The sequence below is a fragment of the Boleophthalmus pectinirostris genome, unplaced genomic scaffold (assembly GCF_026225935.1).
Source record: "Boleophthalmus pectinirostris isolate CB_2022bp ecotype Guang Dong unplaced genomic scaffold, ASM2622593v1 HiC_scaffold_18, whole genome shotgun sequence".
NCBI classification, from domain to species: domain Eukaryota; kingdom Metazoa; phylum Chordata; class Actinopteri; order Gobiiformes; family Gobiidae; genus Boleophthalmus; species Boleophthalmus pectinirostris.
Window position 1 is genome coordinate 17915358 of NW_026571133.1, and position 25687 is coordinate 17941044.

Here is a 25687-nt window from a genome sequence, read left to right on the forward strand (position 1 = left end):
CATTTTTTCACCTTTTGATTGATGAAAGTACACCTCTAAGCCATGTGTCATCAAGTAATATTATTGTGAATCCTGGCCGGCCTCTCTGGACACCAGCTGGACTGAAGTCTGCCTCACAGCCAGAGCTCAGGGCAGACATGACAAGCAGATGGCAGGGGGATGTAGACTATGGGGTGTTGAGCTAACCATGACCGGGACAGTGACAGAGCAGTATGGCTTTAGGTTACAATCACACTGTCTGGTCCTAATTCACTTAACAAAGCTTGACCTTCCCCCTGAAATCTGTTGGAGTATTTTTTTTATAAGTAACACACTGTGGCTCCCTTGTTCCTCTCTTTCAAGTTGTAACAAATGACACTGAGAATAGTCCATACATTACAGATCACTTGCTATGAATCTCTTAATTTTTAATTTTTTTTTTTTTTCATTTGAATACTTTGTTTGTCTGCCTATAAAGTGGTATTTTCCTCTGTTCAGTCTTTAAGTAAAACTAACTCCGGAACCAATGGTCATCAGTGCAGCAGATTACTATCACACAGGAAGGGGAGGGGACGGTCTCAGTGTGGGATCCAGCCCTAAAATAGCACATCAACACTCACATTTGAATTGAGCAAAACTGGACTTTGTGGACTGTGACAAACAACTACTAGTCAATCTAAAAGAGAGGAAAGGCACAATATGCAAATAATGCAACCATATCATAAAACAAAACAAAACCTTACTGTTTAAAAAGTACAGCACATCCCCAGGGATTTACCATGTATCCATTTCACAATAGATAATTCATTAAAAACCTTAAGAATAATGAAGAAAATCTATGACATGTGTGGAGGGGTGCCAGTCCAAACAGCAAACACATTTGCTCAGACTTGTTCCTTTTTCCTGTACCAAGGATGTTCATGAGAAACAACTGATCCTTAAAGGAAATGCATCCGTTCACTTTTGTCCTGCTCTAAATGTGACAACAGTTTGGAAAGCCATACTTAATTGCAGCAATTTCTGTTCTCAAGCCTTGGTCATACAGCTATTTTCCGATCTCCTGTTTAGTGCAATGTTAGGAAATGAATGCCCAAGAATCAGCATCTTACTCACTGCTGGAGACTACAATTACAACATTGTTGACAATATTTATCATTAATTTGCATTTCATGTGTGGTCATTGAAGTAGATAACTATGCTAATATACTAAACATGACCTTACAAAACCTGCAAGCAAATTAAAAACAATAACAAATCCTAGAACTATTATAAACAGATTTTAAATTGTTATTGTATGCTGGGATTGGGAACCAGAAGCCTGTCAAAGTGAAACATGCTCCTGTATGCCTGAGCTAGAGATTACTAAAAGTACTATAAATGGGTACAGATGTGCAGGTGGCAACGTGACAAATAACATGTAAATGGAGGAAGTAGAAAGCTGTATGCAACACACTTGTTATTATGAATACTATCAGGGTTTGTCTATTTACATTCACTGATTTGTACACTGACTTATGAGTAAACATACACTGTAATCATCACTGTGGTCAATGTGACTTTTAATTAAAATACTTCTTTCTATTGAGAAGATAAAAACAATCAGAAATGTTTGCATGAAGTATTCATGTAAACAATGAATTGAGCTGTGTGAAGTAAAATGACGAGCCTGAAACGTACAAGGGAAAAATGGTCTTTCCAGATTTTTACCCAACTGCCCAAACCCCTGATGCCGTGCCTCCTGCTGCAGCCCTAAAACAACTCTCTATGGTCAAGATTTGCTTCAATCAAGTGGACTGGCACACCGGTTTTCCAGGTGTTTTCAGCACATCTATTTTAAATGCTTGATGAAGAACAAAAGATTGAAGAATTCAGTTACATTAAAAAATATATTTTATTCTTCCTCAAAGTAAGATTAACTGAAATATTTGGTTTAAAATGTGCTTTACAATTTCCAGTTTCCATAAAATACATCTTTTATGGGGAAAATATAAAAAATATATAATTATGAAGTCAGTTACTGATTGCTGACAGCCGCTTCATCTGTTCTTCTTGAGTCCGATGACAGCGTAGCATCTCGGTGAAAGCAGAGGATCAAAGAGCTGAACCAGAGCTGAGAATGATACATTTTCCTATGGGTAGACAAAATCCACACAGAATTAAAATAAAAAGGCCTTTTCTTCCCCCTAGGGTCTGTGGCTCTTTTGAAAGTTTTACAAAGCTTCTGATATTTTCTCCAGAGACTGAACATCTGTAAAAATATTGTGCCAGGTGTACTGCTGTCAGCGTAAACTATAAAAACTACTTTCTCACAGTTGGTTGATACATTTACATGCAAACCTGAAACATTCCTGTAGGTTTTAACATGTATTTAAACTAAATCAAAGTCAAATTCAAGTATTTGCTACCTGCTTGCATCATCCTGCACATCTTCAGCTGGTATGTGTTTATAATTTGAATCTCTTTTACAATGTTTACCTGTTCTTTGAGGTAACACAGACGATCCAGAAGAATTAAGCCTTCAATGCAAGGCGCCAGAGCCACTTTTAACTACACAAGAAAGAAAACCTCAGTAAAAAGAACATACAGCAATGTACAATTGGTTGAACTATTAGTAATGGTCCATTCAGCTAAGTCCTAGCTGTAAGAACTGATTTTGAATCAGCAAAGCTGATTCCTATTAGATGAGAGTTACATCTTTAGCTGGACATGCTCAGATCTGCTAATCAACATATTATCAGAGCAGAAATATGGTCAATCACAGGGAATAATATATTAATCATTATAAAGCAGCAATATGGTACAGTGTCGACGAGGCCAGGGAAACAAATGAGAAAATGTAGGAAAATATATATTAATAACACAAAAGATCATATTTTACTTGTTTGTATAAAAATACTAAAAAAGATTAAATAGAGAACTGTTTAGCACCACAAAAGCTGGCAACACAGGGATCCATTTCAAAAGAAACATATTTAAAAAGAGCCAGACTGCCCATCACTAATTCTCTTGCCAAAATGTGACATGACACTAACCATAGTAAAGGCCTGTAGCTCATTCATCCGCAGGCTGTATTTGTCGTGGTAACCCTGGATTTCATTATCGGGAAGCTTTGTCTCATCAAGCTCCAGTCTTTGCAAAGCTCTCCGCACGTACTCCACAAATGATTTAGTCTTGGAGTAAACATTGCCCACTCGTTTTTCACTGTGGATGAAACAAACACATAATTCAGCTGTCTATGTACTGTCCCTGTTATCAGCTCACACCAAGTAACAATAGCAAACAATCAAGGTTCAAAAATACTTAACTTAATCCTTATGTGACTGTAGTAATTTCATTTAGTTCAAATAAGCATCACTTTTAGTACAGGGTTATTCTTGTGTTACATCTTGTGATCTTAATTATCACAGTACAACACTATATCCCCTAATTAAAGGTAATGAGTTCTAGGGTGATTTATTTTTAGATCAAATATAGGGATGCGCAGATATCGATACCAGTATCGGGTACTTGTTCTCATCAGTGGCCTGCCTATACCGAGTCGATTACCACTGCAACTGCATTGCATCTTATTTGACGCTCACAACTCGTCCCTGAGCTTTGAGCAATGACGTGACCATAAAGAAACACATTAACTGTTCTGCACAGTAAGCTAAGCATAATCATATGTGACTATCAAATGAACTATAAACTATGAACTAGAACTTTTAAAACTTTTTATTGTTCACACAGATGATATCAGCGGCAGTGCTTTGTTTACAATAACAGCATGCTAATGCTGCTAAGTGGTAAAAAATTGACAAACATTTAGCAAGTGAATAGAGCAAGTCTACAGCTTCTAAAAGAGGCACAGCATGTGCCGCATATTAGTCAAAGTGTGGCTGTGGTAAAAGTAAGACAACACTCACTGTTATACTTAAGGTGGCTCCTTAGCAATTTGTGAAATTTAGCCTCTCAAATAGTTATTCTTAGATGAAAAGGTAGGCTATACCATAAAAATCCTACAAAATGAGTTAGATTTACCGCAGTAATCGAAACCTCATAAAAAATCATGTTTGGTATCAGTACTTGGTGTCAGCGCGTACTCAAATCCTGTGATTTGGGAGTGGTAACTTGTAAGTGGTACTAGTGCATTCCTAATCAAATTGTGTAACATTTGTTGTAGTGGTGTGCAATTTCTTAAATTTTAATTGAAAATAAGATTCAGTCATTTCTAATGGTCAATGATATGCTTGGGTCTTTTTAATTAGGAAGTCTACAGCCAATCTGCAGTCAGTAAAAAATGTACTTTGGAGTAAATTTCAGACTCTGGGGGAAGAAAATTTTTGCCAATTTATTAAATCTATATTGTTTATCTTAATAATGAAATACATTTTTAATTTAACTCCAAAACATTTTTTGTCAAATCACCCATCTCATATTAGTTTCCAAAATCCAATGTCCATTAAATTGTAACACAAGACACATTAATGGACAACATAAAGGTGTATATGGCCTTGACAAGAGGTTCTAACAGTTTTATAAAGACCCTTTCACTTCAGGGAATATATATAAAAAAGTAAATAGCTATATAAAGACAAAGTAAAAGATTAGGCTGTGCTTAATGTTTTACAGTTTAATCTCCAAAAATGTATTCAAATCTGAAAAAAACACTCTCCAGATGTTATTCACTAGTCTGTAGTGCATTACCTTTTGAATGATCCATAGTGGTCCCTGAGTATAACATGCAGTACAGCCCGATAAAACAAAGACTCCAACGGAATCTGAACAAAAACAAACAGATGTCAAGGACTTAATTGGATGAATATTTTTCACAGTCACAAACAATTAGAGGTGTTTCTAGATTGAAAGTATAGTTCTAGGCTTGACGCACAACTAGTGAGACACAATCAATCTCCCTTTGATTGCATGAATATTTATAAACATTCCATATTAATAGCTGGTAGTATCATGTATCAGTTTTAGCATGAAGGTATGTAATGCATATTTTAAATACATTTACCACAGTCGTTTCCTAATTTGGGGGAAATTGGGGGGTGGGGGGGTTGGGGTAACTGCAGTAGACTTAAAATAGTGTTAAAAGCATCTACAACCCCATGTAACTAAAAATGATATTGTCATGTCAATCATTCTCATTTTTGCACTGTATTTCCTTATCCCACAAATTGGATATATAACTTTACATATGTATATTTCTGCACTTTTTGATACATGGTTTCATAATTGTTAATTAGAGTTTTATTATCATCACTGTATTTGCTCTTTGTTATTAAAAACAATATTCTTCTTTATTATTTGTGAACTACTTTGTCCCAGTAATTTCCTTAGATCGAAAAAGTGTATTGAAGTCTAATACTGACCTGATTTCCTTTTTTTTCTGCATTTTATTCAAAAAATATTGCCAGTTTATATTCAACTAACATAGTAACAATAGAAAGGACTAACTCACCCCTTGGCCATGGGAAAACCTCTCCAATGCCTGTGGTTAAACAAAACAAGTTCAATTACATGTAATCTTGACCCCTAGTAAAGGACTAATAAATGCATTATTATGTACAGTGTTTCCTATTTACAGCTAAGAGCTTTGGTAGGGCTGTAACCTTTACCATAAAAATGCTAATAAACAGCTACAACAATGTGAATTTGATAGGTTTCTTTTATTACACTTTAGACAGTTAGTTAGCGTGTCCTCACCAAGCACGCAGACATCCTGGCATTTCTTCCACAAAACCAGGACTGGTCACGAAGGTACTGACTCAAAGGAAATCCATTTACAGCATGTGATCCCTCTAGAAGGAAAAAAGACAGATTTTAAAGTTGTATTGATCTCTTATGAACATAATTATGGCATAAAAACATATTAATCTCCGAGTATCAAGATAAGCAAGTGACACCACCTGGTGGTTACAGGTCAGTTTACTAAAATAATTAATTTTTATCAACATTTTATTTAGCAATACAAACATCAGTAGATGAAGAAATGAAACATAGATACATTTAAAGCCATACTATGGAACACATTCTCCACTGAGACAAGCAGGTCTTCCTTCCTGCTTTCCACTGGAAAACTGACATTGTGCAGCTAAACATATTATAATGTATTCAGCATAAATCTTGTCATATCATTTACATACAGCCTTGAACATGGCACACATATTTCAGTGGGTATGTTGAGTCCTTGACAGCCCAACATCCTTTCATGTCATCTGAAAGGGTCAGTGAGAGAGGGCAGGAGCAATGAACCCAAAGGGATACAGTTAGAGGAAACACTAACAACACATGTGCAGGTATGGCCTGATGAGTCTAACAAACTGCTATGAACATAACAAAAGAGTGCTGCAGCATCAGCTTCCTGTGGAACTTCTTCCTTATCTTTCATTTTTTGCTCCTTTCAAGGGGCACTATATAACTTTTCTGATGTTATTGCTTTGCCTAGAATATTCCTCAGAATGACGCTGAACATAGCCATCTCACTCACATTTATGCATTTTTCATTGCTAAAAATAACTCGAAAAGTATTCAATCTTACTGAAGTAAGAGCTCAGATCAGATTGCACTTTTAAATTTATCTTTCTCAGCTACTTAAATCGACCTTAATTGCATAAATATGTGTATTTGGTATTGTTTTACAGGGTTTAGTGAAAAGCCTCAGAGACTAAAGGCATAATATCAGACACAGACATGAACTTATGTATATCTGTGCAAATGTTTAGCCCCTGGATTATGTCTCACATACTTATCTGAGTAAGGATGGCGCCTCTGTGAGTAAACAGTGTCAGGTTGAGTGATTCTAAAAAGCTTTATATATTAATCATTCTATTCTATTAATCGGTTACTTATAAAATGTTATTTTTAGCAGCAGCTTAAAGCTGAGTAGGCCACTAGTCAAACTGGCTTAATTCCCAGTTGGTATAAACAATTATTATTTTGAGGCAGTTAGAGTATTTATAAACTATGGACCAGGGGTCTCCAACCTGTAGCTCAGGAGCTACCAGTAGCTCTACACCCTCTTCCAAGTACCTCACCAAGGATTTCTAAATTATATGTATTGTGCTGAATAACTAACATTTTGTTAATCAGAGGCCTATTACCATTGTACCATTATATCATTAGCTGTATTATTTCTTGCACTCTGTAGAAATAGTAGCTCTCTTGCATTTTTGTTTTTCCACAGGTAGCTCAGCCCAGAGGAAAGGGAAAAAGAGGTAAAAGGTTTGAGACCCCTGGAAAATCAAAATTAATTCATGTAATAAAAGCAACATTGTGTTTATACAATTTATATGTGAATATAGATGTTTTTCACAACTAGGCAGTGAGGACTATTGAGATGGTATAGATAAGAAAAAGTTGAGAATGATTTGCATAAAATTTGTTTAAATAAATAAATACATAAAAAAAAAATATGACTTGAATGTCTATGTGTGTGCATATATTTACCCTCAGCTGTGGGGTCAAACTCTTCAGAGAGTAGGTGATAACAGCATCCCACACTGCAAACTGCACTTAACTCTGCTTTAGCCACAAACATTCTCAAAGAGCTGGGAGCCAAGTCCCCACAAGTGTGCAAGCCCACAAGGACCGCAGCCTAGAGTATTGGAAAAAAGAGATGTAGATGTAAACATATATTCATAAAGATTAGCTTACTTCACTAAACTTATCTATTGACATAAATAGATTTGTGAATACAGTTTTGCTCTGCTCACCTGTAGTTCACTGATTAACTCTCGTAGTTCAGTTTCTGCAGTAACATAAGATGTAATGGGTGAAAACAAGGGACCTTCATTTCTACTTGTGTTTTGGGCTTTTCTTTCCAAATTCTTCTTCTTTCTCTTCTCTCGTTCCTCTTCGGTCAGTTGGCAAGAAGGTACCTTCGAAGATGTTGTTTCAATCACATCTAAAGATAATGCATTTAAAAACAAGTCTTCTGAAGATTCTTGGTTTGTCATGTTTGGTTCCATATGCTCCTCTATAACATTAGGCAAATCCTCCACTGATGACAATGGTAGTTCTGTCTTTTCGACTTCTTTTCTTTGGTCAGTTTGTGTTATGATATTAGACTTTATTTCTCCTTCAAGTGTGTTCCTTTTCTTTGCTTTGCTGTGTTGCTGGAAGGCCTTAGAGAACTTTTTGAGCTTGCGATCTCTCTCCCGGGCTCCGTGGGTGTTTGTACTGGACGAGTCAATACCATACACCTGAAGGCCATACTGCATTGACAAGAAGGAGCTCAAATAGCCCTTTCCTGAGCCAACATCTATAATCTATGGGGAAATATAGATTTGGTTATCATTGATTAAATAGTTAGTTAGTTTCCAGTGGGTTACCTGTGTGACTTGACATTGCTGAGCTAATTGGGCTACAACCTCAGACATACACTGGACTTCATGGGACTTCTTAGAGTTCATAAATTCATCAGTTTCAAGAGTTGCACCTGCTGCAGAGCAAAGGCAGAGGATTTGAACCAGTATGAATATTACAAATAATATTTTAATCTAATATTCACACCTGCAGTTTTTGTTGAAGAACCTGAATTTGAACAGTTTTTCTGCACAGAGAGTAGCAGCTCCTCTCTACTGAAACAGATGCCCAGACCAGGAAGCGAATGCATCCTTGCTGCTTCCAGCATTTCAGAGATTTTTACTAGATGGTGGGATTCAGGGCAAAAGCCAAATGTGGATTGTTCCCCTAAAAGAATAAAAGAGTAAAATATTGTTATTATTATATTTATTTTGAATTATATTATCATTACTATTTTACTTAGTCTCCATCTGATTTTAGCTCTCCATTTTTATTTTTACTATAACCTTTAGGAGCTTTATGTTTATGTTCTATGTTTCTGTTTAAATTGTTATATATGGATGAAAAGGTGCTGTTGATTTTAATTTTTCTGTTGCATGTAAAGCACTAATATATATATATATATATATATATATATATATATATATATATATATATATATATATATATATATATATATATATATATATATATATATATATATATATATATATATCAGGTCAATCCACTACCTATACTCTCGAAGTTATATAATAATATATGCAATCTTTGCCTGAATAAAATACAGAACAGAAAATATATAAAGTAAAGAATAGGAGAAATTTGATATTTACCATTTTCCTTGCAACTGTGCTCCCTCTGGTGGACTTGATCCGCACTGACAGCTGACAGCACCTCCTCTGGTGCCACAGCCATGAAGCGACTCCACACATCGTGGGTGTAAAACTCTACAGTGTGCGCGTTAGCGATCCTCATTGCTATAGCCAGAAACTGCTTGACTTCATCTATCTTTTGCTGAACGTGAGTGAGGCTCAGTGTAGCTAGCATCATGTATAAAATTAATTTTTAAAGAAGACCGGTGTGGTACATGTAAGCAGTCTTCTCCTCCTCAAGGGTTCTAGGCATAAGCAGTAGAAAATGCACAGATAATTGTGTACGTGTTTCTATTTTTCATCATACGACTAAGTCCCAATAATTTTCACTGTTGAGATTAATAATACAGAAAGTAATCTATAAAATGTAAATAAAATAATATTGTTTGTTTGGAAAAGACATATTTGAGCCGAAATCTACTTTTAATGCCTGTTTTGCGTCATTAGAACGCGTCTTGGTTTTTCCACTCACAAGTTTCTTTCCGCGTGCGGGTGGTAAACATTTAACTTGTACCTTATACACGTCCACAATCAGGCCAAAATTAGAAAATGAAACATAAAACCATCGACGGAAAAGGAGGCAAGCAAGGAATATCTAAAAAGAATGTAACAAGTGCCAAAACCAAGAAGAAATGGGTTCCGCAGCATAAACAGTTTGAAGGAAGTGTTAGGGAAGGTAAATACAATATTTTCCCAGTTATAACCTCACGTTTTCTAGAGTACTGCATTGATTGATTTGACATAAAATTGTTAAATTTTCTAATTTCGTTATGGTTCGTATTCTATATCTGTTCTAGGTCAAGGATTTGCTTATAAGAGGAAGCAGAAAGCCAAGAATGAATACTTTAAACTGCTACGGAGGGAGAAGAAGAAAACTATAGCCCCTAAAAACGTGTATAAAGACGAGTTTCCAGAGCATCTCAAGCATCTTTATTTAGCCGAGAAAGAGCAGCTGAAAAAAGAGGCTTGGGCCAACAGAGTGAACAGGAGCAAACTAAGAATGAAAGGCAAGGAAGAAGATCCACGTATAGCTGAGGCTGCTACACAAATGGACCAAAATGAAGGGAATCCAAGTATTACTGAGGAAGCAGAACCCAACTCTGACATTAAACAAACAGAACCTAGTGAAGAAGAGGCACAGATGAGGTAAAAGCCTGGTACTAGGTGTCACATTTGGGGCAGCAGTGGCTCTAGTGGAAACTGTAGTTGGGTCTTTAGGCAAGACATTTGACCAACATTGCCTAGTATGAATGTGTTGCATGCGTGACTGTTGGTTGTGGTTGGTTCGGCTGATTCAGTGCACATTCAGGGCTTGCCTGGGATCCAGACTACACACTTCTCCGAAACATACACACAGACTGTGAACTTGCCAGGCAACCCCAAGACAGTTGTGGCTGCAGTATTAGCTTACCACCACCAAGTGTGGAGTGAATGAATAATGCAATGTAAATTATCTTTCTTCATGCTGTGTTAAGCCTGGAAATAGTGTAGCTTATATAAAGTGTTACCAGCATGTCTTGTCTATTTTTTTATTTTTATAGCATTCCCATGAGCAACAGAATGCGAAAGAGGATGCTAAAGAAAACATCATATCAGAAAACACAAGAGGAGTTTGAAAGAATCAAAGAAAATCGAAGAAAGAAACAAGAGGTGAGGAAACAATTTCTTGGTGAACTTCAGTTTAAGTTTTGCGTGTCTTATTTATTTCTGAGATGGCTGACTTATTTGTTTACTTACAGGAGTATCTAAAGAACAAGCAGCAGCGCGAGGAAGCCCTGCAGAAGTACAAGCAGAAAAAGATGGAGAACTATCAGATGCTCTGTAAAAAGACAAAGAAAGGACAGCCCAACCTAAACCTCCAGATGGAATATTTACTGCAGAAAATTCAAAGAACTGATAAATGATGGCTGAAAATTGCATAATTTGAATTCTTGTAAATATAAATTGTAATCTTTTATTTATTGTCTCTGATCAGATCACCTATCTGTCTTGGTTACTGTTGTGGATAAATCCTTTTTAGACTAAAGATGACTGTAAAGTAGATATTAAAAATAGTAAGGTGAAAGTTACGATGCCTGTATTCTCCTGTCATCAGTATAAAAAATGAATCCAACACATCCACTGGATTTAAACTACAAAATACTTTGTACAGAGGATAGCATAAAGCAAGCACAGATTGTCAGAAAGGGTTAATGTAAACCACATTGCCAATATAACCTTGAATATACAGTACCATTTATTTGTTATTTTCACTTGCAAAGCCATAATGTGCAGCAATACATCAAGAGTAAGTCTTAAAATCGCCTGCTTAGAGTAGGCCACAAGAGGGCAAAGTGAAAACGTTTGAAATCTGTTTCACCCTTTTTTACAGCCTTTATACACTCATTTGTTAATCCTAAGTATTGCTTATTCTGTGGTAGTGAACACCCTTAGTACCACAATTGGTTTTGCTTGTTTTACTAATTTGTTTGAAATTAGGTGTTAAATTTGAGTTTTATGCGTATTTTTCTGATAGACGTCCTATGGCCTTGAGTGTTGTGTCGCCATAGCTACAATGCACACGTGTTGCTTTGTTAAAGGGCTGGTTGTACTGCCCCTTCACATCAGGAGTATCGTCTGGACGGAGGCTGGAACGCCTTGGGCTGCTTCCTCCTGACATCACATGGTTTCAGAGTGACTTTCCAACATACGTCTATGAAGCAGAAATCCACAAACCAAGGACTTGACCAATGTGCTTAATGTGGCTGCACAGAAAGACTTAATATTTACTTATTACCAAGGTATGGATATTTTTCTGTTTTATCATGACAACATTTTATTTGCCAGCTCTCTGTATATTACTACATTTGCTTGTATAATCTAGGCAAGATATGTTTTCGGTTTTGTTATTGAATGGTTTTAAGCTGATTGTAAATCCATTAAAGAATGTGTGCTTATATCAGTGTAGCAAATACAATTTCTTGTGATAATGATTCTGTTTTAGAACAGTAATTGCACTTTTATTAAATTAATCATTAAACATAATTCATCTCAAGTGAAAATTTGCCTATGTCTTGGTCATCAGTTAAAGTGTGATACTAACAAACCACAGCATAAGCCTTAGCAATAAATGTATTCATTTTTATCCTGTTGGACTGGCTCCCACGGTCCTGCAGGCATTACACTGTCATGTGTTCAGTATGGATTGGTATTAGGATAATCCTTAACCCGGTGTTTACATACCTCTGTGAGTTGCTTGTTCTAGATTTACAGTATAGCAATGTTGAGATTTATAATGCAACATTATCACATTTTTAATATGTTAATAAGAATGAAACAAAGTCATGCCACTGTAAAATGAAATGTTACTTTTGTGTTTCTTAGGAACTGGAGGCACATTTCTTCATTTACTGCAACTACATTTTATAATTATATTTTTATATGTTAAGATTAGGGTGCTCATTGATGACCTAGCCCACTGGTATAGCAAGAAGGATGTTTGACTTGCGCTCCTTGTAGACTGTCTTAAAAATATTTTGAGGAATGGAGGAGGAAATTAGTATCAATGGTTTTGGGCCACGTCCTGCGCGGAGAGGCTCAGACTGGGGACCCATCGCTCTTCTGGACAAGACCAAGGAGTTCTTCCAAATCTGTGACATGGAGGGCAAAGGCTTCATCACTCGAACGGATATGAGGGTTAGAAAATGTTCCCCATATCAAACACTTTTTTTTACACATTATTATTCATCACCTACATGGCACACTGAACACAAACATAAAATGTTCAAGTAGAGGTCAACTAAACACATGTTAATTCAGTGGCTGAAAGAGAACAAAGCAGAGACCTCTTCAGTGTCTAGTGTTGTTGTATAATGAGGGCAAGATTCTTGTGACCATCCGTGCTTTTGTTGTTGTTTGTGTCGAGTTCCCAGAAAAGGGTCTACACACTAAGTGACGTATACATACACAATATCAACAAAACAATGAGTTCTTTTAATTGGTGCTACTTTTTATAGACTACTGTGTTCTTCTTAAAGGCACATCTTTACATTACAGTGGCCTACCAAAATTCTAATCAATATTTGATTTCAAAGTATTTAAATGACATGTTGACACTTACATCTGATGTGAGTAATCTGGTTTCTTTCTGATTGTTCACACCTGTGCAGATTTTGACAAGGAAAATTACACTAAAACGGAAAACTAATGGCTAACACAAAATGAAAGAGAAAAGACTGAAATCATTTTTTGTTTAATTAATTGTACTTTGTTTTCCAAAAATAATATTTACAGAAAATAAATTGTTTAACTGACATACGTTTTATTTTGTTCACGTTATCTTTTAATTGCTGGACATGAAAATAATTCACTACTGTGCTGTTTCTCGGCAGAGGCTGCACAATGAGCTGCCTCTGACAGCTCAGGAGCTGGAAGATGTATTCGACTCTCTGGATATAGACCACACTGGGTTCCTCACGCTGGAGGCTTTCTCTTCAGGATTTTGTTAGTTTCTCCCTGTTTTATACTCTGTACTAAAAAGTTCATGATTATTTTTCAGATATAATTTTGCACCTGAAATATTCAAATGATCAGAATTATCACATTTTTAATCAATATTTTAGCTAAAGAGAGACTTTATTAGACTTTATTACGCCAGAAATATAATAACAAATGAATTTCTTGATGTCACATCTCAGCCCTTTTCCTACACGGTCGGCGGATACCTTCAACTGATGACCAAAGTGCACTTCGTTGCTCGATCCTGAGAGCCACAGAAGCCCTGTATCAGAGCCAGTGGGAGGCCAAGTTGGCTGGAGTAGAAGATGAGGAAGAGAGGCACTTCTGCATGCTGATGGAGAGCCTGGGGGCCAGTAATTTGTTTGAGGAGTGAGTGTCATATTTGTGGACATGAACGGGATGGGATGACTTTTGGAGATGAAATACATTTTGATGGACAATTTGAAAGTGGTCATGACCAGAGGAGAAACCGTGTCACTTCTCTCCTGCAGCCCAGACGAGGTGCGCAGTCTTTGGGCTCAACTACGGCGAGACGAACCTCATCTCCTGTCAAACTTTGAGGAGTTTTTGGCTCGTGTTACTCACCAGATCAAAGAAGCCCACCAAGAGAAGAAGGAAATGGAAAGTGCACTTCAAAGGTAAGAAAACGTATGTGAAAACTAAGAACATTTTATCTTAATTCATCTGCCACTCAAATAATCTGTTGATTTCTCAATTTTTATTTATTTATTTTTTAAATTAGGGATTTGTAGAATATCAGCATTCTTCTTGTTTTCTAGCTAAAGCATTAGTGACATAACATGATTTCTAACCAGTGTTTATATCTGTGTATATGGCTAGACTGCAGAATAGAAATTGTTGCATGGATTTACCTGTAATTCTCTGACAAGCACAACCCCCTTTAGCTGTGTCAAATGACCATTAATCTTGAGGCACACTATGAGGTTTGACAGCTGCTTGAATGGGAATAAATTAATGCCTATGCTTTGAAGAAGTTATCATTGAAAAATACCATGGTCAGTATATTTTATCATTTCACTTGGTTTTGTTTTGAATGAGGAATGTCGTGGTATAAATATGTATTTGTATAATGGCTGTATTGGTACTTATGCTGAATATAGTACTTCTCAGTTTTTCAAACAAGATTTATTTTATCCAAACACTCATTTTATCTTTAGGAAGACTGCAACACATGACAGTGAGATTCGACATTTATATGAAGAAATGGAAGCACAAATCAAAAATGAAAAAGAGAAGTTGTTATTGAAGGTACAAGCAACTTGCTTTTGCAGAGTACATCATAAATGCAATTATTGTATTTTTTTTTTAATATCACTGCTTTTGAAATATTGTGTGACTTTGTCTTAATATGCCATAATCCCCTGGTTATGTACTGTCAGTGTTACTCTTAAAGATATGTAAATGCCTGTGCAGGACTCAGAACGCCTGCAGGTCCGCAGCCAAGACCTTGAGTATCAACTCTCTTCAAAAGAAAAAGAACTAGAGCAGCTTTTCCAGAAACAGAAAAGGGTGAGTCAAAAAACTAAACAATATAAAACATAGACTTAATAATAACACACTAATTTGTGACAGTAACAAATGCCTATTTTAATGCAGTTAGAATCCCAGTGTCGTGAGCTGAGCAGTGAGAAACAGGAAAGTCACAGTGAAAATATCAAGCTAAAAATGACAAATGAGGAGCTCTCCAGAGCGCTGGACACCACAAGCCAGGAACTGGTGCTGGCCCAGGAACAACTGGCCATTCTGCAGGAGCAGGCTGCCCGTCTACAGCAGGAGAAGGAAATGTGGGTGCTGAGACTTTGTACAAATGCACTGCATCACTTCTTACTTTCAATTGTATGTGTTTTTTTGTCATTAGGGAGATGTACAGAGTGACTGAAGGTCTTCAAAGAGAAAAGCAAAGTCTCATGAAGCAGCTAGATCTTCTCAGGTATTTACAGTTCATGACTAAGGGACTATGTTTTTTTTTTCTTGAAATATTTATTTTACATTTAATTATATATCTTTTTTTGTTCTTGTGTTTGCAGAGAAATGAACAAACATTTAAAGGATGAGCGGGATATAAGCCGTGGTGTTGTAGGTTTACTTAAGTGGTAATAGCAAATCCTATGCATTATTATGATGATAAATATTCTTTTTTCCTCTTTTAATAAGCCCCGATCATCACTAAGAAAGAAACAGAAGCAGAGAGCTGGACTTTCTGAACTGTTTGATGATGTAACCCAGACAAGACGGTGATTATTTTACTACCCACTACTTAACCTAAATCATGCAGCTTGAAGGAAAAACAGAGGATATATGATGTTCATTTAATAACAATCAGTTAAATATACATTTTCTTGTAGTCTAAATTTAGACGATGGCTCAATATTTGAGTTCTTTAAGATTTAATTAACCCCATTCATCATATAATGGAGAATATCCTCTGTTTCTCCTGTTTCCAAAGAGTACCACTGATGGTGAATGGCTCCTACGAGTCTCTTGAGGCCTTGCCTATAGAGCACCTTCAAATCGTGTTTGTCGCTTCCTCCTCCTGTAGTGATGATGATGCACCCAGTGTTGTGTCTTCCACTGCATCAGGCCTACAGCGGTCAACCTCAAAAAAGAGCCCTGCTATACCCACCAGTCCTGCCAAAGCGGCACAACCTGCAACTCAGGACTCAAAAACAAAGGTCAGAAAACCGGCCAGCAAAATCCCCACCTCCAAGAGACTGATGCCTAAAGACAGAGAAAGAGCAAAGAAAAGTGAAAAGGGAAGAAGCCCCCATGTGGACGAGGTGGGTCTGGACTCTCCCCCAGATGGGTGGCCCCTCCGTCGGGTCATTTCAATAGAGGAGGACCACCTGCCGCACCTGCTTCATGGAGGACCACAACCTCTGCTGCACCAGCTGAGTGAGGAGGAGGAGGAGGATGAAGAGGAGGCAGAGGAAGCACAGAGTGATATCGAGGCTAGTGTTGTGACAGATCTGTCATCCACAGCGCTCAGAAGCAGCTCAGAACCAATAGACATCACACAGCCAAAAAAATCCCTCTTCACCTGGGCCAGAAAAACACCCATGTCTCCAAGAGGGCAGCCAGTGGGAAAGGAGACCCAGCAAGTAGGTCCACAATGCATCTTTTACATGTATTTTAATTGGAATAATAATATGATTTCTTACTCTTATTTTCCTCAGAAAACCAGTGAAGCAACACTGCTGCCCCCTGACCGTCTGTTTAAGGTGGTGCTTGTTGGAAACTCCAGTGTTGGTAAAACCTCACTACTACGCTCCTTCTGTGAGGGAAGATTTCATCCTACTACAACTGCTACTATAGGTGAGAACATCACACTGCAAAGTTGTAGAACACTGTTTTTGAAACTTATATTAAATAATGTTTTGTATGTTCAAACTTGAATGACAAGTGTAGTTTTGTTGATGCTTTATGCATAAGATGTGTAGTTGACTTAACATCACATGAAAGAGCTTGTGTAGTCACACTAACGTTCTAAAAGCCCTGGCACACATTGTACCTAAGATTATGTCAATTTGACTTTCATCTTTTTCAAACCTCGTCCAATCCCTATTATCTCTGCTTTGTTCTCCTTTCCTTAAGAAGATCAACTTTGTAGCACGTGTCTCACACCCTCTAGTGGCCATATGTACAAGGACTATATTGCAAAGTGTAATATGTTATTAGTCGGTATTTAATCCTTATTGTGTCTCATATAGGTATCGACTACAGTGTAAAAACATTAACCCTGGATAACATGCAAATTGCCATGCAGCTTTGGGATACAGCAGGACAGGAAAGGTTTTTATTTGATACTTTATTTACTTACAATTTTTAAACACAGTTGCACAGAAACTGCTGTCCAATTGTCTTGTATTCAGTCATTTACAGAGTTTACATGTGAACAGGTACCGCAGCATTACAAAGCAGTTTTTCAGAAAGGCAGACGGAGTGGTGGTGATGTATGATGTCACAGTACAGGAGAGCTTTAAAGCAGTTCGACCTTGGCTCATCAATGTACAGGTCTGACATTGGACTATTTACACTCATAATTTCTAATGTGGTGATATTGTGCATTAAATTATTTGCACTTTTATATTTTAGGAAGCAGCAGGAGAAGGTATCCCTATTCTTCTGCTGGGCAACAAAATGGACATTGAGGGTGAAAGAGAGGTGTCCTTCAAAGAGGCTGAACACCTAGCCTTTGTAAATACATATTTTTGAAGTAACAGAATAGAACAAGTAAATTTAGCTACTTTGTTTGACTGAAATCATTCTCTCTAGGAAAACAAGGTGATGTTTTTTGAGGTCAGTGCCTATACAGGAAAGAATGTGGAAGAATCTTTGACACATCTTGCCAGGTAACTATAATATGAATTGTAAAGTAAATTAAGACATATGGCAAAAACTTGAAATCAATATGCTTTGTTGAGTTTGATTATGCTGACAAACTTATTGTAAGAAAGCATCACCATTTCCTCTGTCTTTCCCCTGTGACATACCAGAGTGCTAATGGAACAGGAGGATAGAGTGAGAGACACCACTATAATCCTAACTGCTCAGCCCATTAAGAAGAAGCCCTGCTGTAAATAAATTATTCTTGAGTGAATCATAGACATCAAACATGGACCAAGTGAGGTGCCTGTAATCCCTGTTGTGGGTGTTGAGACCGTAATGTTCTTCTGTACAGAATTATCATGGTGTATCAGTTAAGACGGCTCCACACAACACTTATAAATCAGAGGTGGGGAGAGTAGCTAGAAATTGTATTCAAGTAAATGTAAACTTATGACAAATAACATTAAATAATTACGAAAACTGGTATATTGTACCACAAACATGAATTAAATCACATTTTAAGGAGTGTAAGAATTGCAAATGCAATTTAATATTGTCTACTACATAACATTGGAGACTTGGAGACTCATTCAGTGGGGCGTAATAACCAAAACTTTTCCTCAAGTAAGGGTACTGTTACACTAAAATATATTATTTAAGTAGGAGTAAAAGTGCAATTTTATGAAAAAAGTGCTCACATAATATAAATTACTAAATGTAAATGAGTACTACCCATCTCTGAAATAAATATTTTGGTGACAATGGTGCCCTGATTTAAATTATAGAACTGAAACGTGTTAATTTTAACAGAAGACAAGAGATGACCATGTTTTATATTTTAATGCCAGCATCAATTTTGTGTGATTATTACATTTAAATAAAAAATAAAACTCAAGAATCATTATCTTGTAAAATTCAACAGGTCTCTCTAATTGTTTTATTATTATTATGATTTAAAATATTATAGACTTATGTATCATCTATCAGCACTGACATACTTTGTCTTGGCACTAGTTCAACTTTCAGTAAAACACTTGTGTCTATCCTAATACAATCAAAACATCATCACCATGCAAATCAATTACACTTATTCCATTTACATTATTGCACTGAATGTATAAACCAAAATGCATAAAAGGGGACATTAAAATTTTACATTCAAATGAGCTTTGATCACTCAGACATGGGACTATTGCTCGTAATTCTTTACCAATAGATTCAATTTTGCAGGGTTGCTGGAAATATTCTGTCCAATTCTATTCTATTTCAATGCTTGCAGCCACAGTTACTAGCGCATTTTGTAGTCATGTGATATGGCTGCTTCACAAAGTTGTCCTTTAAAATCCAGCTCCAGAGTAAACTCCAAATCTCTCTGTAAGCAAGAAGTTAAAATGGTTTAGCAAAGATATACAATATACAAATATATATAATTGATTTGTGCGCCTTACCACATTTTTTTCGTTAGGCCTAACTGTGATACTGCCAAAGATCTCCTCTCCCTTTTTCACTGTCAGATAGTCCTCCAAGTAAAATACTGTCTGCTTCCAGTGAGTACTTGGGGCATCAGGAGCTAAAACAAGAGAATCTAATTAATTCACTATCACAAGATATTGAAACCTGCTGCTAAATATATCTGGTGTAGGGTTTTCATCAGATATCCATGATCAATGTTTGTGTTTTACACTTACAGTTGAATGATGTCTTTGTCCCATCAAAGACATAACTACTGTCACATTTAGTCACTATAGTTGAAGAATAGTCATCCATTCTCTGTCTTGAAACTATGGCTACATGTAAATGATGTGTTAGAGTATATGCATGTAGTAGTAAATGACTGTTACCAGTAGAGAAGCCCGTCTTCTTGTGACACTTGGTGAACTCAATGTTGAAATAAGTAACTAGAGCATGAACATAGTCATTACGCTGAATCTGTAGACAGAAGGCCGATGTGAAAGACAGGTCTTCCAGCTTCACAGTGTAAATGTCCACCTCCTGAAAAATACATTAAATATGTTGTATTAGTTTTCAATAGTAAAATAGAAACTATATATTTGCCATTATTATATATTCTGCATGATCAGCCCACAGGTCAGATCATGGTGGGAGTGCAAAGCCTGCTCACACTACACAGGCTGTGTGGGTGTCCTCTGTGGACAGAAGTGAGCGAGGCTCTACATGTATGAGAGTGTGTGTGTGACTAAAAGCAGTGAACACATCTCTTTTTATTTAAATGTCAAGTTGATGGTTTGTCACTATTATTGGAAAGTGGATGCAAATATAAAAAAGAGGATCAGGCTTTGGTTATTTTGTTTGCTTTTTTTCTGTGTTCCACATGGATGCCTATTCAATAAAAATGGACCAGATATATTTTACACTTTAACCTGTCCACCACCTTCTGAGGCAGGTCCAGGCACGTTCTGTCAGCATGACTGATTGAGATTTAACACCTCTGTCCTTCCCAATGCAATGATACCAGACTGAATATAATATACAGCAAATTGGAAAGAGTGAAAAAGCTATAAGACACAAACATCCATACTGCAGAAATGTGAACTGTGACCCCTGTCTGTTAGTGGTTTGATATAGATGACTGATCTCTAGTTCAGGAATAAGCGGTTTGATAATATATATGATCAACTTCCTACAGCGCAAATTATGGTTTGGAGTTCAGTGCTGTTTTTGTAGTACCACATTTCACTACTCCACAGAGACCTCCATCCTCGTTCACTCACTTTCAGTCAAGTAGCACAATTTGATGTCGTTCTCCATATGAGCAAAATATAAAGGCTGAGATGAAGTGACCGAGTAGTTTGACGGTACACTGAAGCTGTGATATGAGGCAGACAGTGGACAGAGTGAAAGAGAATGGCCTATAGATAGAACGAGGTAAAGGGGCCAACAGAAAAGCTATCACCCCTTTGAAAGCTCTTATCTACTGAGATGAAAGGCGAGCTATTGTTGTGTGGAAACTGAGCTGCAGACTATTACAAGTCCCAAAACAGCTCTATTATCTAGCAGGAAATAGACTGCGCCAACAGGGAGTATACAGAGACACTGGGAAAAACCTGCTTTAAAGAATTGTAGACTTCAGTGAAATAAAGACACACACATGAAAAGTTAAATTTTAAAACAATTATGGCCTACTGAAATTTCTTACTTACCTTGAGAAGACAGGAGTTAGTAACAATCTGTTTGGGATCAACCACATCCACCAATGGCTCTTTGATGGCCACATTGCGAATACAGCTCATGTCGAATCCATATACATTTTCCCACCCTGTATAAACGCCAACATAATATTGTGTAAGTTATTATATTTTTTGCTTATCTTAAATCTTGCTAATACTTTCTTACTGTCTACTCCTTTAACAGAAAAGAAAACAACAAATCTTTCTGAAAATAGACTCTAGCCACCTCCACCTCCTCTTCAGATGTGTCTGGCATCAGTTTTGTTAATTTAGGACGAAAATGCAGAGGGCATGCTTTTCCTCCTACCATCCTTCTGTCCCTTCACTACACTTTGCACTCTCAGAATGCCAAAAAGCAAGCCTATACCAAATAAGAGGAACATCAACAGTTTGCGTAGACTGACTTAAGGCTCTGTCTAAAATGCGACCAAACAGAAAAAGCCACCTTTGCACTAAACTCAGTAGGAGTTACTGACCCAGATTCTTGCATTTTACAAGTGGAAATGGCACGTCTAATATTGGCTCCTTGATCTGGATCACAAGGTTAAGTTTGCCACTCCAGCTGTGATAGCTATTTGAACACACCAACTCACCAGAGTATAGAATAAATAGAGGACAAGGTATATCTTTCTGTCAAGTGATTCATCAGCAATTGGAAATTTTAATATAATGAAAGTAGCATTTTAGCTATAAAGGTCCTAGAGAACTTACAGCTTAGAGTTAACAATAGCAATATGTTGGCAAAATGTAAACAGAGAACTTTGCCATGATTTACTTACAATGAATCTTGTAGTCTTTGTACTGCCTGTCCTCAATGGCAACCACGTATAGTGCTGCTCTGTCTGGGAACATTAGACCTCCAGGTTTCTGAATGACAGAGTTTTGAATGTTGAATTTAGAATTTAAGTTAACCACTTTGATGACTGTTTATAGTTGTAAGTCAATAGCACACAATATGTCAAAATTGCTCTCTATCTCTGAGGAGTTTGCACATACCAACCACTTGTCCCTGGCAAAGATGACAGTGTTAAGCATAGACTCATAGAAGAGGCAGTAGCCCATCCATTCTGAGATGATAATGTCCACTTTATCTACAGGCAGCTCCACCTCTTCCACCTTCCCCTTGAAGATAGTGATGACTGCAACATACCAATCACAGGTCACATGGTTAAGTTTAGTTAACTTATTAAGAATAAAATTCAGTATGGTTTTCCAACAAATGTGCCTCTACTCTTTCACATGTGATGTTCAAGGAGACTTTACAAAAGCACCCGTAGAGGGTATTCAGATTGATGGCACAGATTACGATTATTTGACATCAAAGGTGAGCTGCCAGTTAACAGACTGAGGTGTGACTAATGTGGTTGAGTGTGACGGTAATGATGTGAATATGCAGATTTCTTTCACTATTTCTGATGCCATTGGAATCTACCTGTACTTACCGTTGTGCAAGTGATTTGACTTTATAATTTTCTCTGAATATTCTGATATACTTGAACATTCAATCTGCAAAGAAAGATGTGTTATTTTTAGTACATTAAAATTAGTTTAAATCTGAAACAACTATACTAAAATAGATTTTTTTGGTGTTCTTGTATATTCATATCCTGTTCTTGGTCCTTCATTTTGGAGAGGAGTGCTACATGATCCATACTAAGTGTGATACAGACAGTGAATCATACACACTGCTCATGTCGAGCTCATGAGTAAGACATGTCGCCCTTTTCCAAGGGGACCCAGATGTCCCCTGTATGTGGGCAATATTAACCTTTGTAACACAGAATGGAGGAATCTAAAAGGATTTATGTGCATGTGAGGGAGTTTGTTCATTGATTTATGTTTATGTACCAGTATATCTTACCCCATAGACATGTTTAGCACCAGCATTAGCTGCAAACATAGACAAGATCCCAGTGCCACTGCCCACATCCAGGACAATCTTATCCTTAAACACATGCTTGTTGTGGTACATGGCATTCCTGTATGTGAGTGTCCGCACTTCATCCTTCAGCATTTCCTGTGTACAGGGAAAATATGATAATACTGTAATGTTATGTTATAATTTTCTATAGGCATTTGTCTAATTGTCATCCTTTGAGACATTTCACGGATCACTCCCTCCTTGTTTCCTTCCAATCTTTTAATGAGGACACCTCAAGTAGACAAAACCTGACCCAAATACTAATTATGGACACTAGTTTAAAAAAAATCTGGCACCAACCATTTAGTAGATCAAGGTTATTGTATCATCACAACAGTTATGCATCAATTATACCTAAAGCTACAATGTTTCTATTTGTGTGGTTATTAAATTTGTAAAGAATTTACAGTTTACAGTGAGTACACAGCATATTAAGTATATCTGAAATGATTTCACTGGCTATTTTGTTGAAATAAAAAACAAGGTTAGGCACATGCTGACATACTGTGCATAATGTCATTCTGTGGTATGATGGAAATTGTACCTCATGGATGCCAAAGTGGGCATAGGAGTCAAAGTAGTAGTCCCGTGATGTCATATCCTCTGGACTGATGAACTTGGTGACTTTGCCTCTGCCGGCACAAGTGGTCAGAGCTGCCAGATGAGGAGTATGGGGCACACATGGTATGTGGTGGGCACTAGGCACTGGTTTAGGAAGAGAAGAGGGCTGGGCAGACTGGGAGAGCTGTGAGACAGGCTGTTGGCGCTAAAAAAGTAAATATTTTAAATATGATTAATACCTGTATTATATAGTTTATCCAATAAAACCCATTGACAATTTATATGGTGGTTAAAATTACTGATTATCAACCATACAATGTAGGAAAGTGCACAATTCTGCATGAGTGCAGAGTTATATATAAAGAAACAGACATCTAGAGCCCAGTGGTTTATACACTTATCATAATAAACACCTCTGACATATCATTCACGTAGCCAAACTAGGCTTTAACAGCAAGGCTTAGGGATAGAGAGAATACAGATGACCCACGTTGCGTTTTCAGCACCAAGGACAGCGAAGATATCGTAAATGCACGCACCGAAGATCATCTCACCTCAGCTCAGTGTCACATACACGAGCATCCCTGGTTTAATAAGCTTTATTAGCATATGCCCCCTATGCAACGTGCAGGACGACGAGTGGTACTTTCTATAGCCTGCACAGAATCACTACTGCTCAATACAAACGACAAGAAACCAAGCAAAACCCCCATGTGCACATTATGTTTAAATCTAGATGATCGTTTTATCCTTGGCTTTATTTTTTTAAACTGCGGTTTTCAGGACCAGTAACGGACAGGACACCACAAGGTTCCTACCTCTGAGCTGTCCGCCTCCGCCATCTTCCGCCGTAGCAGCAAACAACGTGACGAATGCCGGAGTCCCATGAGAGCCGGCGAGATTTCGAAATAAACTCTTTCAAGTGTTTGTTTCGCTCCCAAATATAGTATATAAAAACACGCACAGGTCACAGTACAGTTCTGTCTCCATAGACAGATATGTCAATCTTGATAAATTATAAGTTAGTGTACAATAAAATGCGACAAAAAGTTGTCAGAAAAAAATCCAATCGTTCATAATTGCAAAAGTGATGTCATTTATCCCAGTAGATCTTCAAAGTAGTCTTTGAGCGCCAATACGGAGAGGCTTTCTGTTGTGATCCTAGAAGGAACCTACATCCATTAACAACCGAGCGCACACTGTGAATGTAGGTGTCCGCTCAGAGACCACACTGCGCGCCTACCTGCTGCTCATCTCACACATAACATTATTCTGTCCAATACGCGCCCACGGCCAAATAAGGCGTCCAGCTGTGCGCTACAAACCATGTGCAACAAATTAGACTCTTACAGAAGAATACGCAACGTTAAGAAACAATTCAACTGTTTATAGGTATACTGTAGAAGGCGTCTGTATCCAAATTATGCACTTTTACGTTACGCATAGATGTGGAAAAGAGTTAGTTAACAAAAATCAGTTTTCACGCTTCTGTTCTAGGGAGAAGTGTGATATAGCTTTTGTTTACGACCAGAACTTTTCATGGTCACATTATAGTTGTAGCCTGTAGTTTTACTCTACGCTACTTTATTTTATGCATGTTTGTGTATTCTGTGATTCAAATGAAATAGTTAGATGTAAGTATATTTAAGTATAAATTTATCTGCATATTCTGTCCCACTGTTTTTGTACTTGGCATTGCAATGATGGATTTTTTTCAATGGGGGATAAACAAAAGTTCTCCTGTTGTATAAAGATGAAAATAGTTCACAACATGAACATAACTTGGACTACACTCTAAATCTTAAGTACCAAAATATTTTATCTAGAACCAAATAAAAATCAGCAGGTTTCAGTTGCTCTTATTATAGATGAGTTTGAGACTTGCTTAAGAGCATGGGCCCACGCAGCACCCCTCTGTATACATGCATCCACTCACACACCTCACACATGGACTACACAAAAGCAGTGTGGGTGTAATAGCAGCAAATAGATCATCATTATTATGCAATGATTATTATTGACTGAACCGG

General features: G+C 37.1%; 4 protein-coding genes across 8 annotated transcripts; 2 read left to right on the forward strand and 2 right to left on the reverse strand.

Moving 5' to 3' along the window:
- Positions 1-1851: 1851 nt before the first annotated feature.
- Positions 1852-9382, reverse strand: mettl25 (methyltransferase like 25). 2 transcript variants are annotated; one of them, XM_055154025.1, is made up of 11 exons: positions 9105-9382; positions 8479-8658; positions 8298-8407; positions 7680-8234; positions 7414-7561; positions 5671-5765; positions 5426-5455; positions 4666-4739; positions 3012-3180; positions 2455-2526; positions 1852-2108 (listed from the first exon to the last, which is right to left on the reverse strand). In XM_055154025.1, the coding sequence occupies exons 1-11, from the start codon at positions 9319-9321 to the stop codon at positions 2016-2018; spliced, it is 1743 nt and encodes a 580-aa protein (XP_055010000.1). In that variant the 5' UTR covers positions 9322-9382; the 3' UTR covers positions 1852-2015. The 2 variants fall into 2 exon arrangements, with proteins under 2 accessions (XP_055010000.1, XP_055009999.1); XM_055154024.1 differs by lacking the exon at positions 1852-2108 and having other exon boundaries at positions 2249-2526.
- Positions 9370-11212, forward strand: ccdc59 (coiled-coil domain containing 59). The gene is made up of 4 exons (XM_020926667.2): positions 9370-9819; positions 9941-10289; positions 10685-10793; positions 10883-11212. Exons 1-4 carry the CDS (start codon positions 9693-9695, stop codon positions 11045-11047), a joined length of 750 nt encoding a protein of 249 aa, XP_020782326.1. The 5' UTR covers positions 9370-9692; the 3' UTR covers positions 11048-11212.
- Positions 11213-12342: 1130 nt separating this feature from the next.
- cracr2ab (calcium release activated channel regulator 2Ab) lies at positions 12343-18901 on the forward strand. The gene is made up of 17 exons (XM_055154023.1): positions 12343-12818; positions 13514-13625; positions 13820-14009; positions 14132-14278; positions 14819-14909; positions 15075-15170; positions 15258-15445; positions 15520-15591; positions 15689-15737; positions 15816-15895; positions 16108-16759; positions 16835-16973; positions 17369-17450; positions 17558-17672; positions 17754-17855; positions 17934-18010; positions 18155-18901. The coding sequence occupies exons 1-17, from the start codon at positions 12666-12668 to the stop codon at positions 18240-18242; spliced, it is 2433 nt and encodes an 810-aa protein (XP_055009998.1). The 5' UTR covers positions 12343-12665; the 3' UTR covers positions 18243-18901.
- Positions 18902-19275: 374 nt separating this feature from the next.
- prmt8b (protein arginine methyltransferase 8b) lies at positions 19276-24556 on the reverse strand. Of its 4 annotated transcripts, none has more exons than XM_055153827.1 (10): positions 24476-24556; positions 23641-23862; positions 23037-23192; positions 22618-22681; positions 22172-22314; positions 21955-22042; positions 21149-21264; positions 19829-19979; positions 19436-19557; positions 19276-19359 (listed from the first exon to the last, which is right to left on the reverse strand). In XM_055153827.1, exons 1-10 carry the CDS (start codon positions 24542-24544, stop codon positions 19276-19278), a joined length of 1215 nt encoding a protein of 404 aa, XP_055009802.1. In that variant the 5' UTR covers positions 24545-24556. The 4 variants fall into 4 exon arrangements, with proteins under 4 accessions (XP_055009802.1, XP_055009800.1, XP_055009799.1 ...); XM_055153825.1 differs by having other exon boundaries at positions 23641-23841; positions 24476-24544; XM_055153824.1 differs by having other exon boundaries at positions 23641-23823; positions 24455-24544.
- Between the last annotated feature and the right edge of the window lie 1131 nt (positions 24557-25687).

Bases quoted from the DNA above. Each gene is read 5' to 3' on its own strand.
- mettl25 (XM_055154024.1), bottom strand. From the start codon at position 9,321: ATGATGCTAGCTACACTGAGCCTCACTCACGTTCAGCAAAAGATAGAT. The intron at 8,408-8,478 runs GTGTGAATATTA...TTTGCTCTGCAG, and splicing joins TTCTTCAACAAAAACTGCAG to CAGGTGCAACTCTTGAAACT. The intron at 2,527-3,011 runs GTTAGTGTCATG...TTTCTTGTGTAG, and splicing joins AGCTACAGGCCTTTACTATG to TTAAAAGTGGCTCTGGCGCC.
- ccdc59 (XM_020926667.2), top strand. From the start codon at position 9,693: ATGAAACATAAAACCATCGACGGAAAAGGAGGCAAGCAAGGAATATCT. The intron at 9,820-9,940 runs GTAAATACAATA...TATCTGTTCTAG, and splicing joins TGAAGGAAGTGTTAGGGAAG to GTCAAGGATTTGCTTATAAG. The intron at 10,290-10,684 runs GTAAAAGCCTGG...TTATTTTTATAG, and splicing joins GAAGAAGAGGCACAGATGAG to CATTCCCATGAGCAACAGAA.
- cracr2ab (XM_055154023.1), top strand. From the start codon at position 12,666: ATGGAGGAGGAAATTAGTATCAATGGTTTTGGGCCACGTCCTGCGCGG. The intron at 17,451-17,557 runs GTTTTTATTTGA...ACATGTGAACAG, and splicing joins GATACAGCAGGACAGGAAAG to GTACCGCAGCATTACAAAGC. The intron at 17,673-17,753 runs GTCTGACATTGG...TTTATATTTTAG, and splicing joins CTTGGCTCATCAATGTACAG to GAAGCAGCAGGAGAAGGTAT.
- prmt8b (XM_055153823.1), bottom strand. From the start codon at position 24,544: ATGGGACTCCGGCATTCGTCACGTTGTTTGCTGCTACGGCGGAAGATG. The intron at 22,315-22,617 runs GTAAGTACAGGT...GGTATGTTGCAG, and splicing joins GTCAAATCACTTGCACAACG to TCATCACTATCTTCAAGGGG. The intron at 21,265-21,954 runs GTAAGTAAATCA...GCGTTTATACAG, and splicing joins CAAAGACTACAAGATTCATT to GGTGGGAAAATGTATATGGA.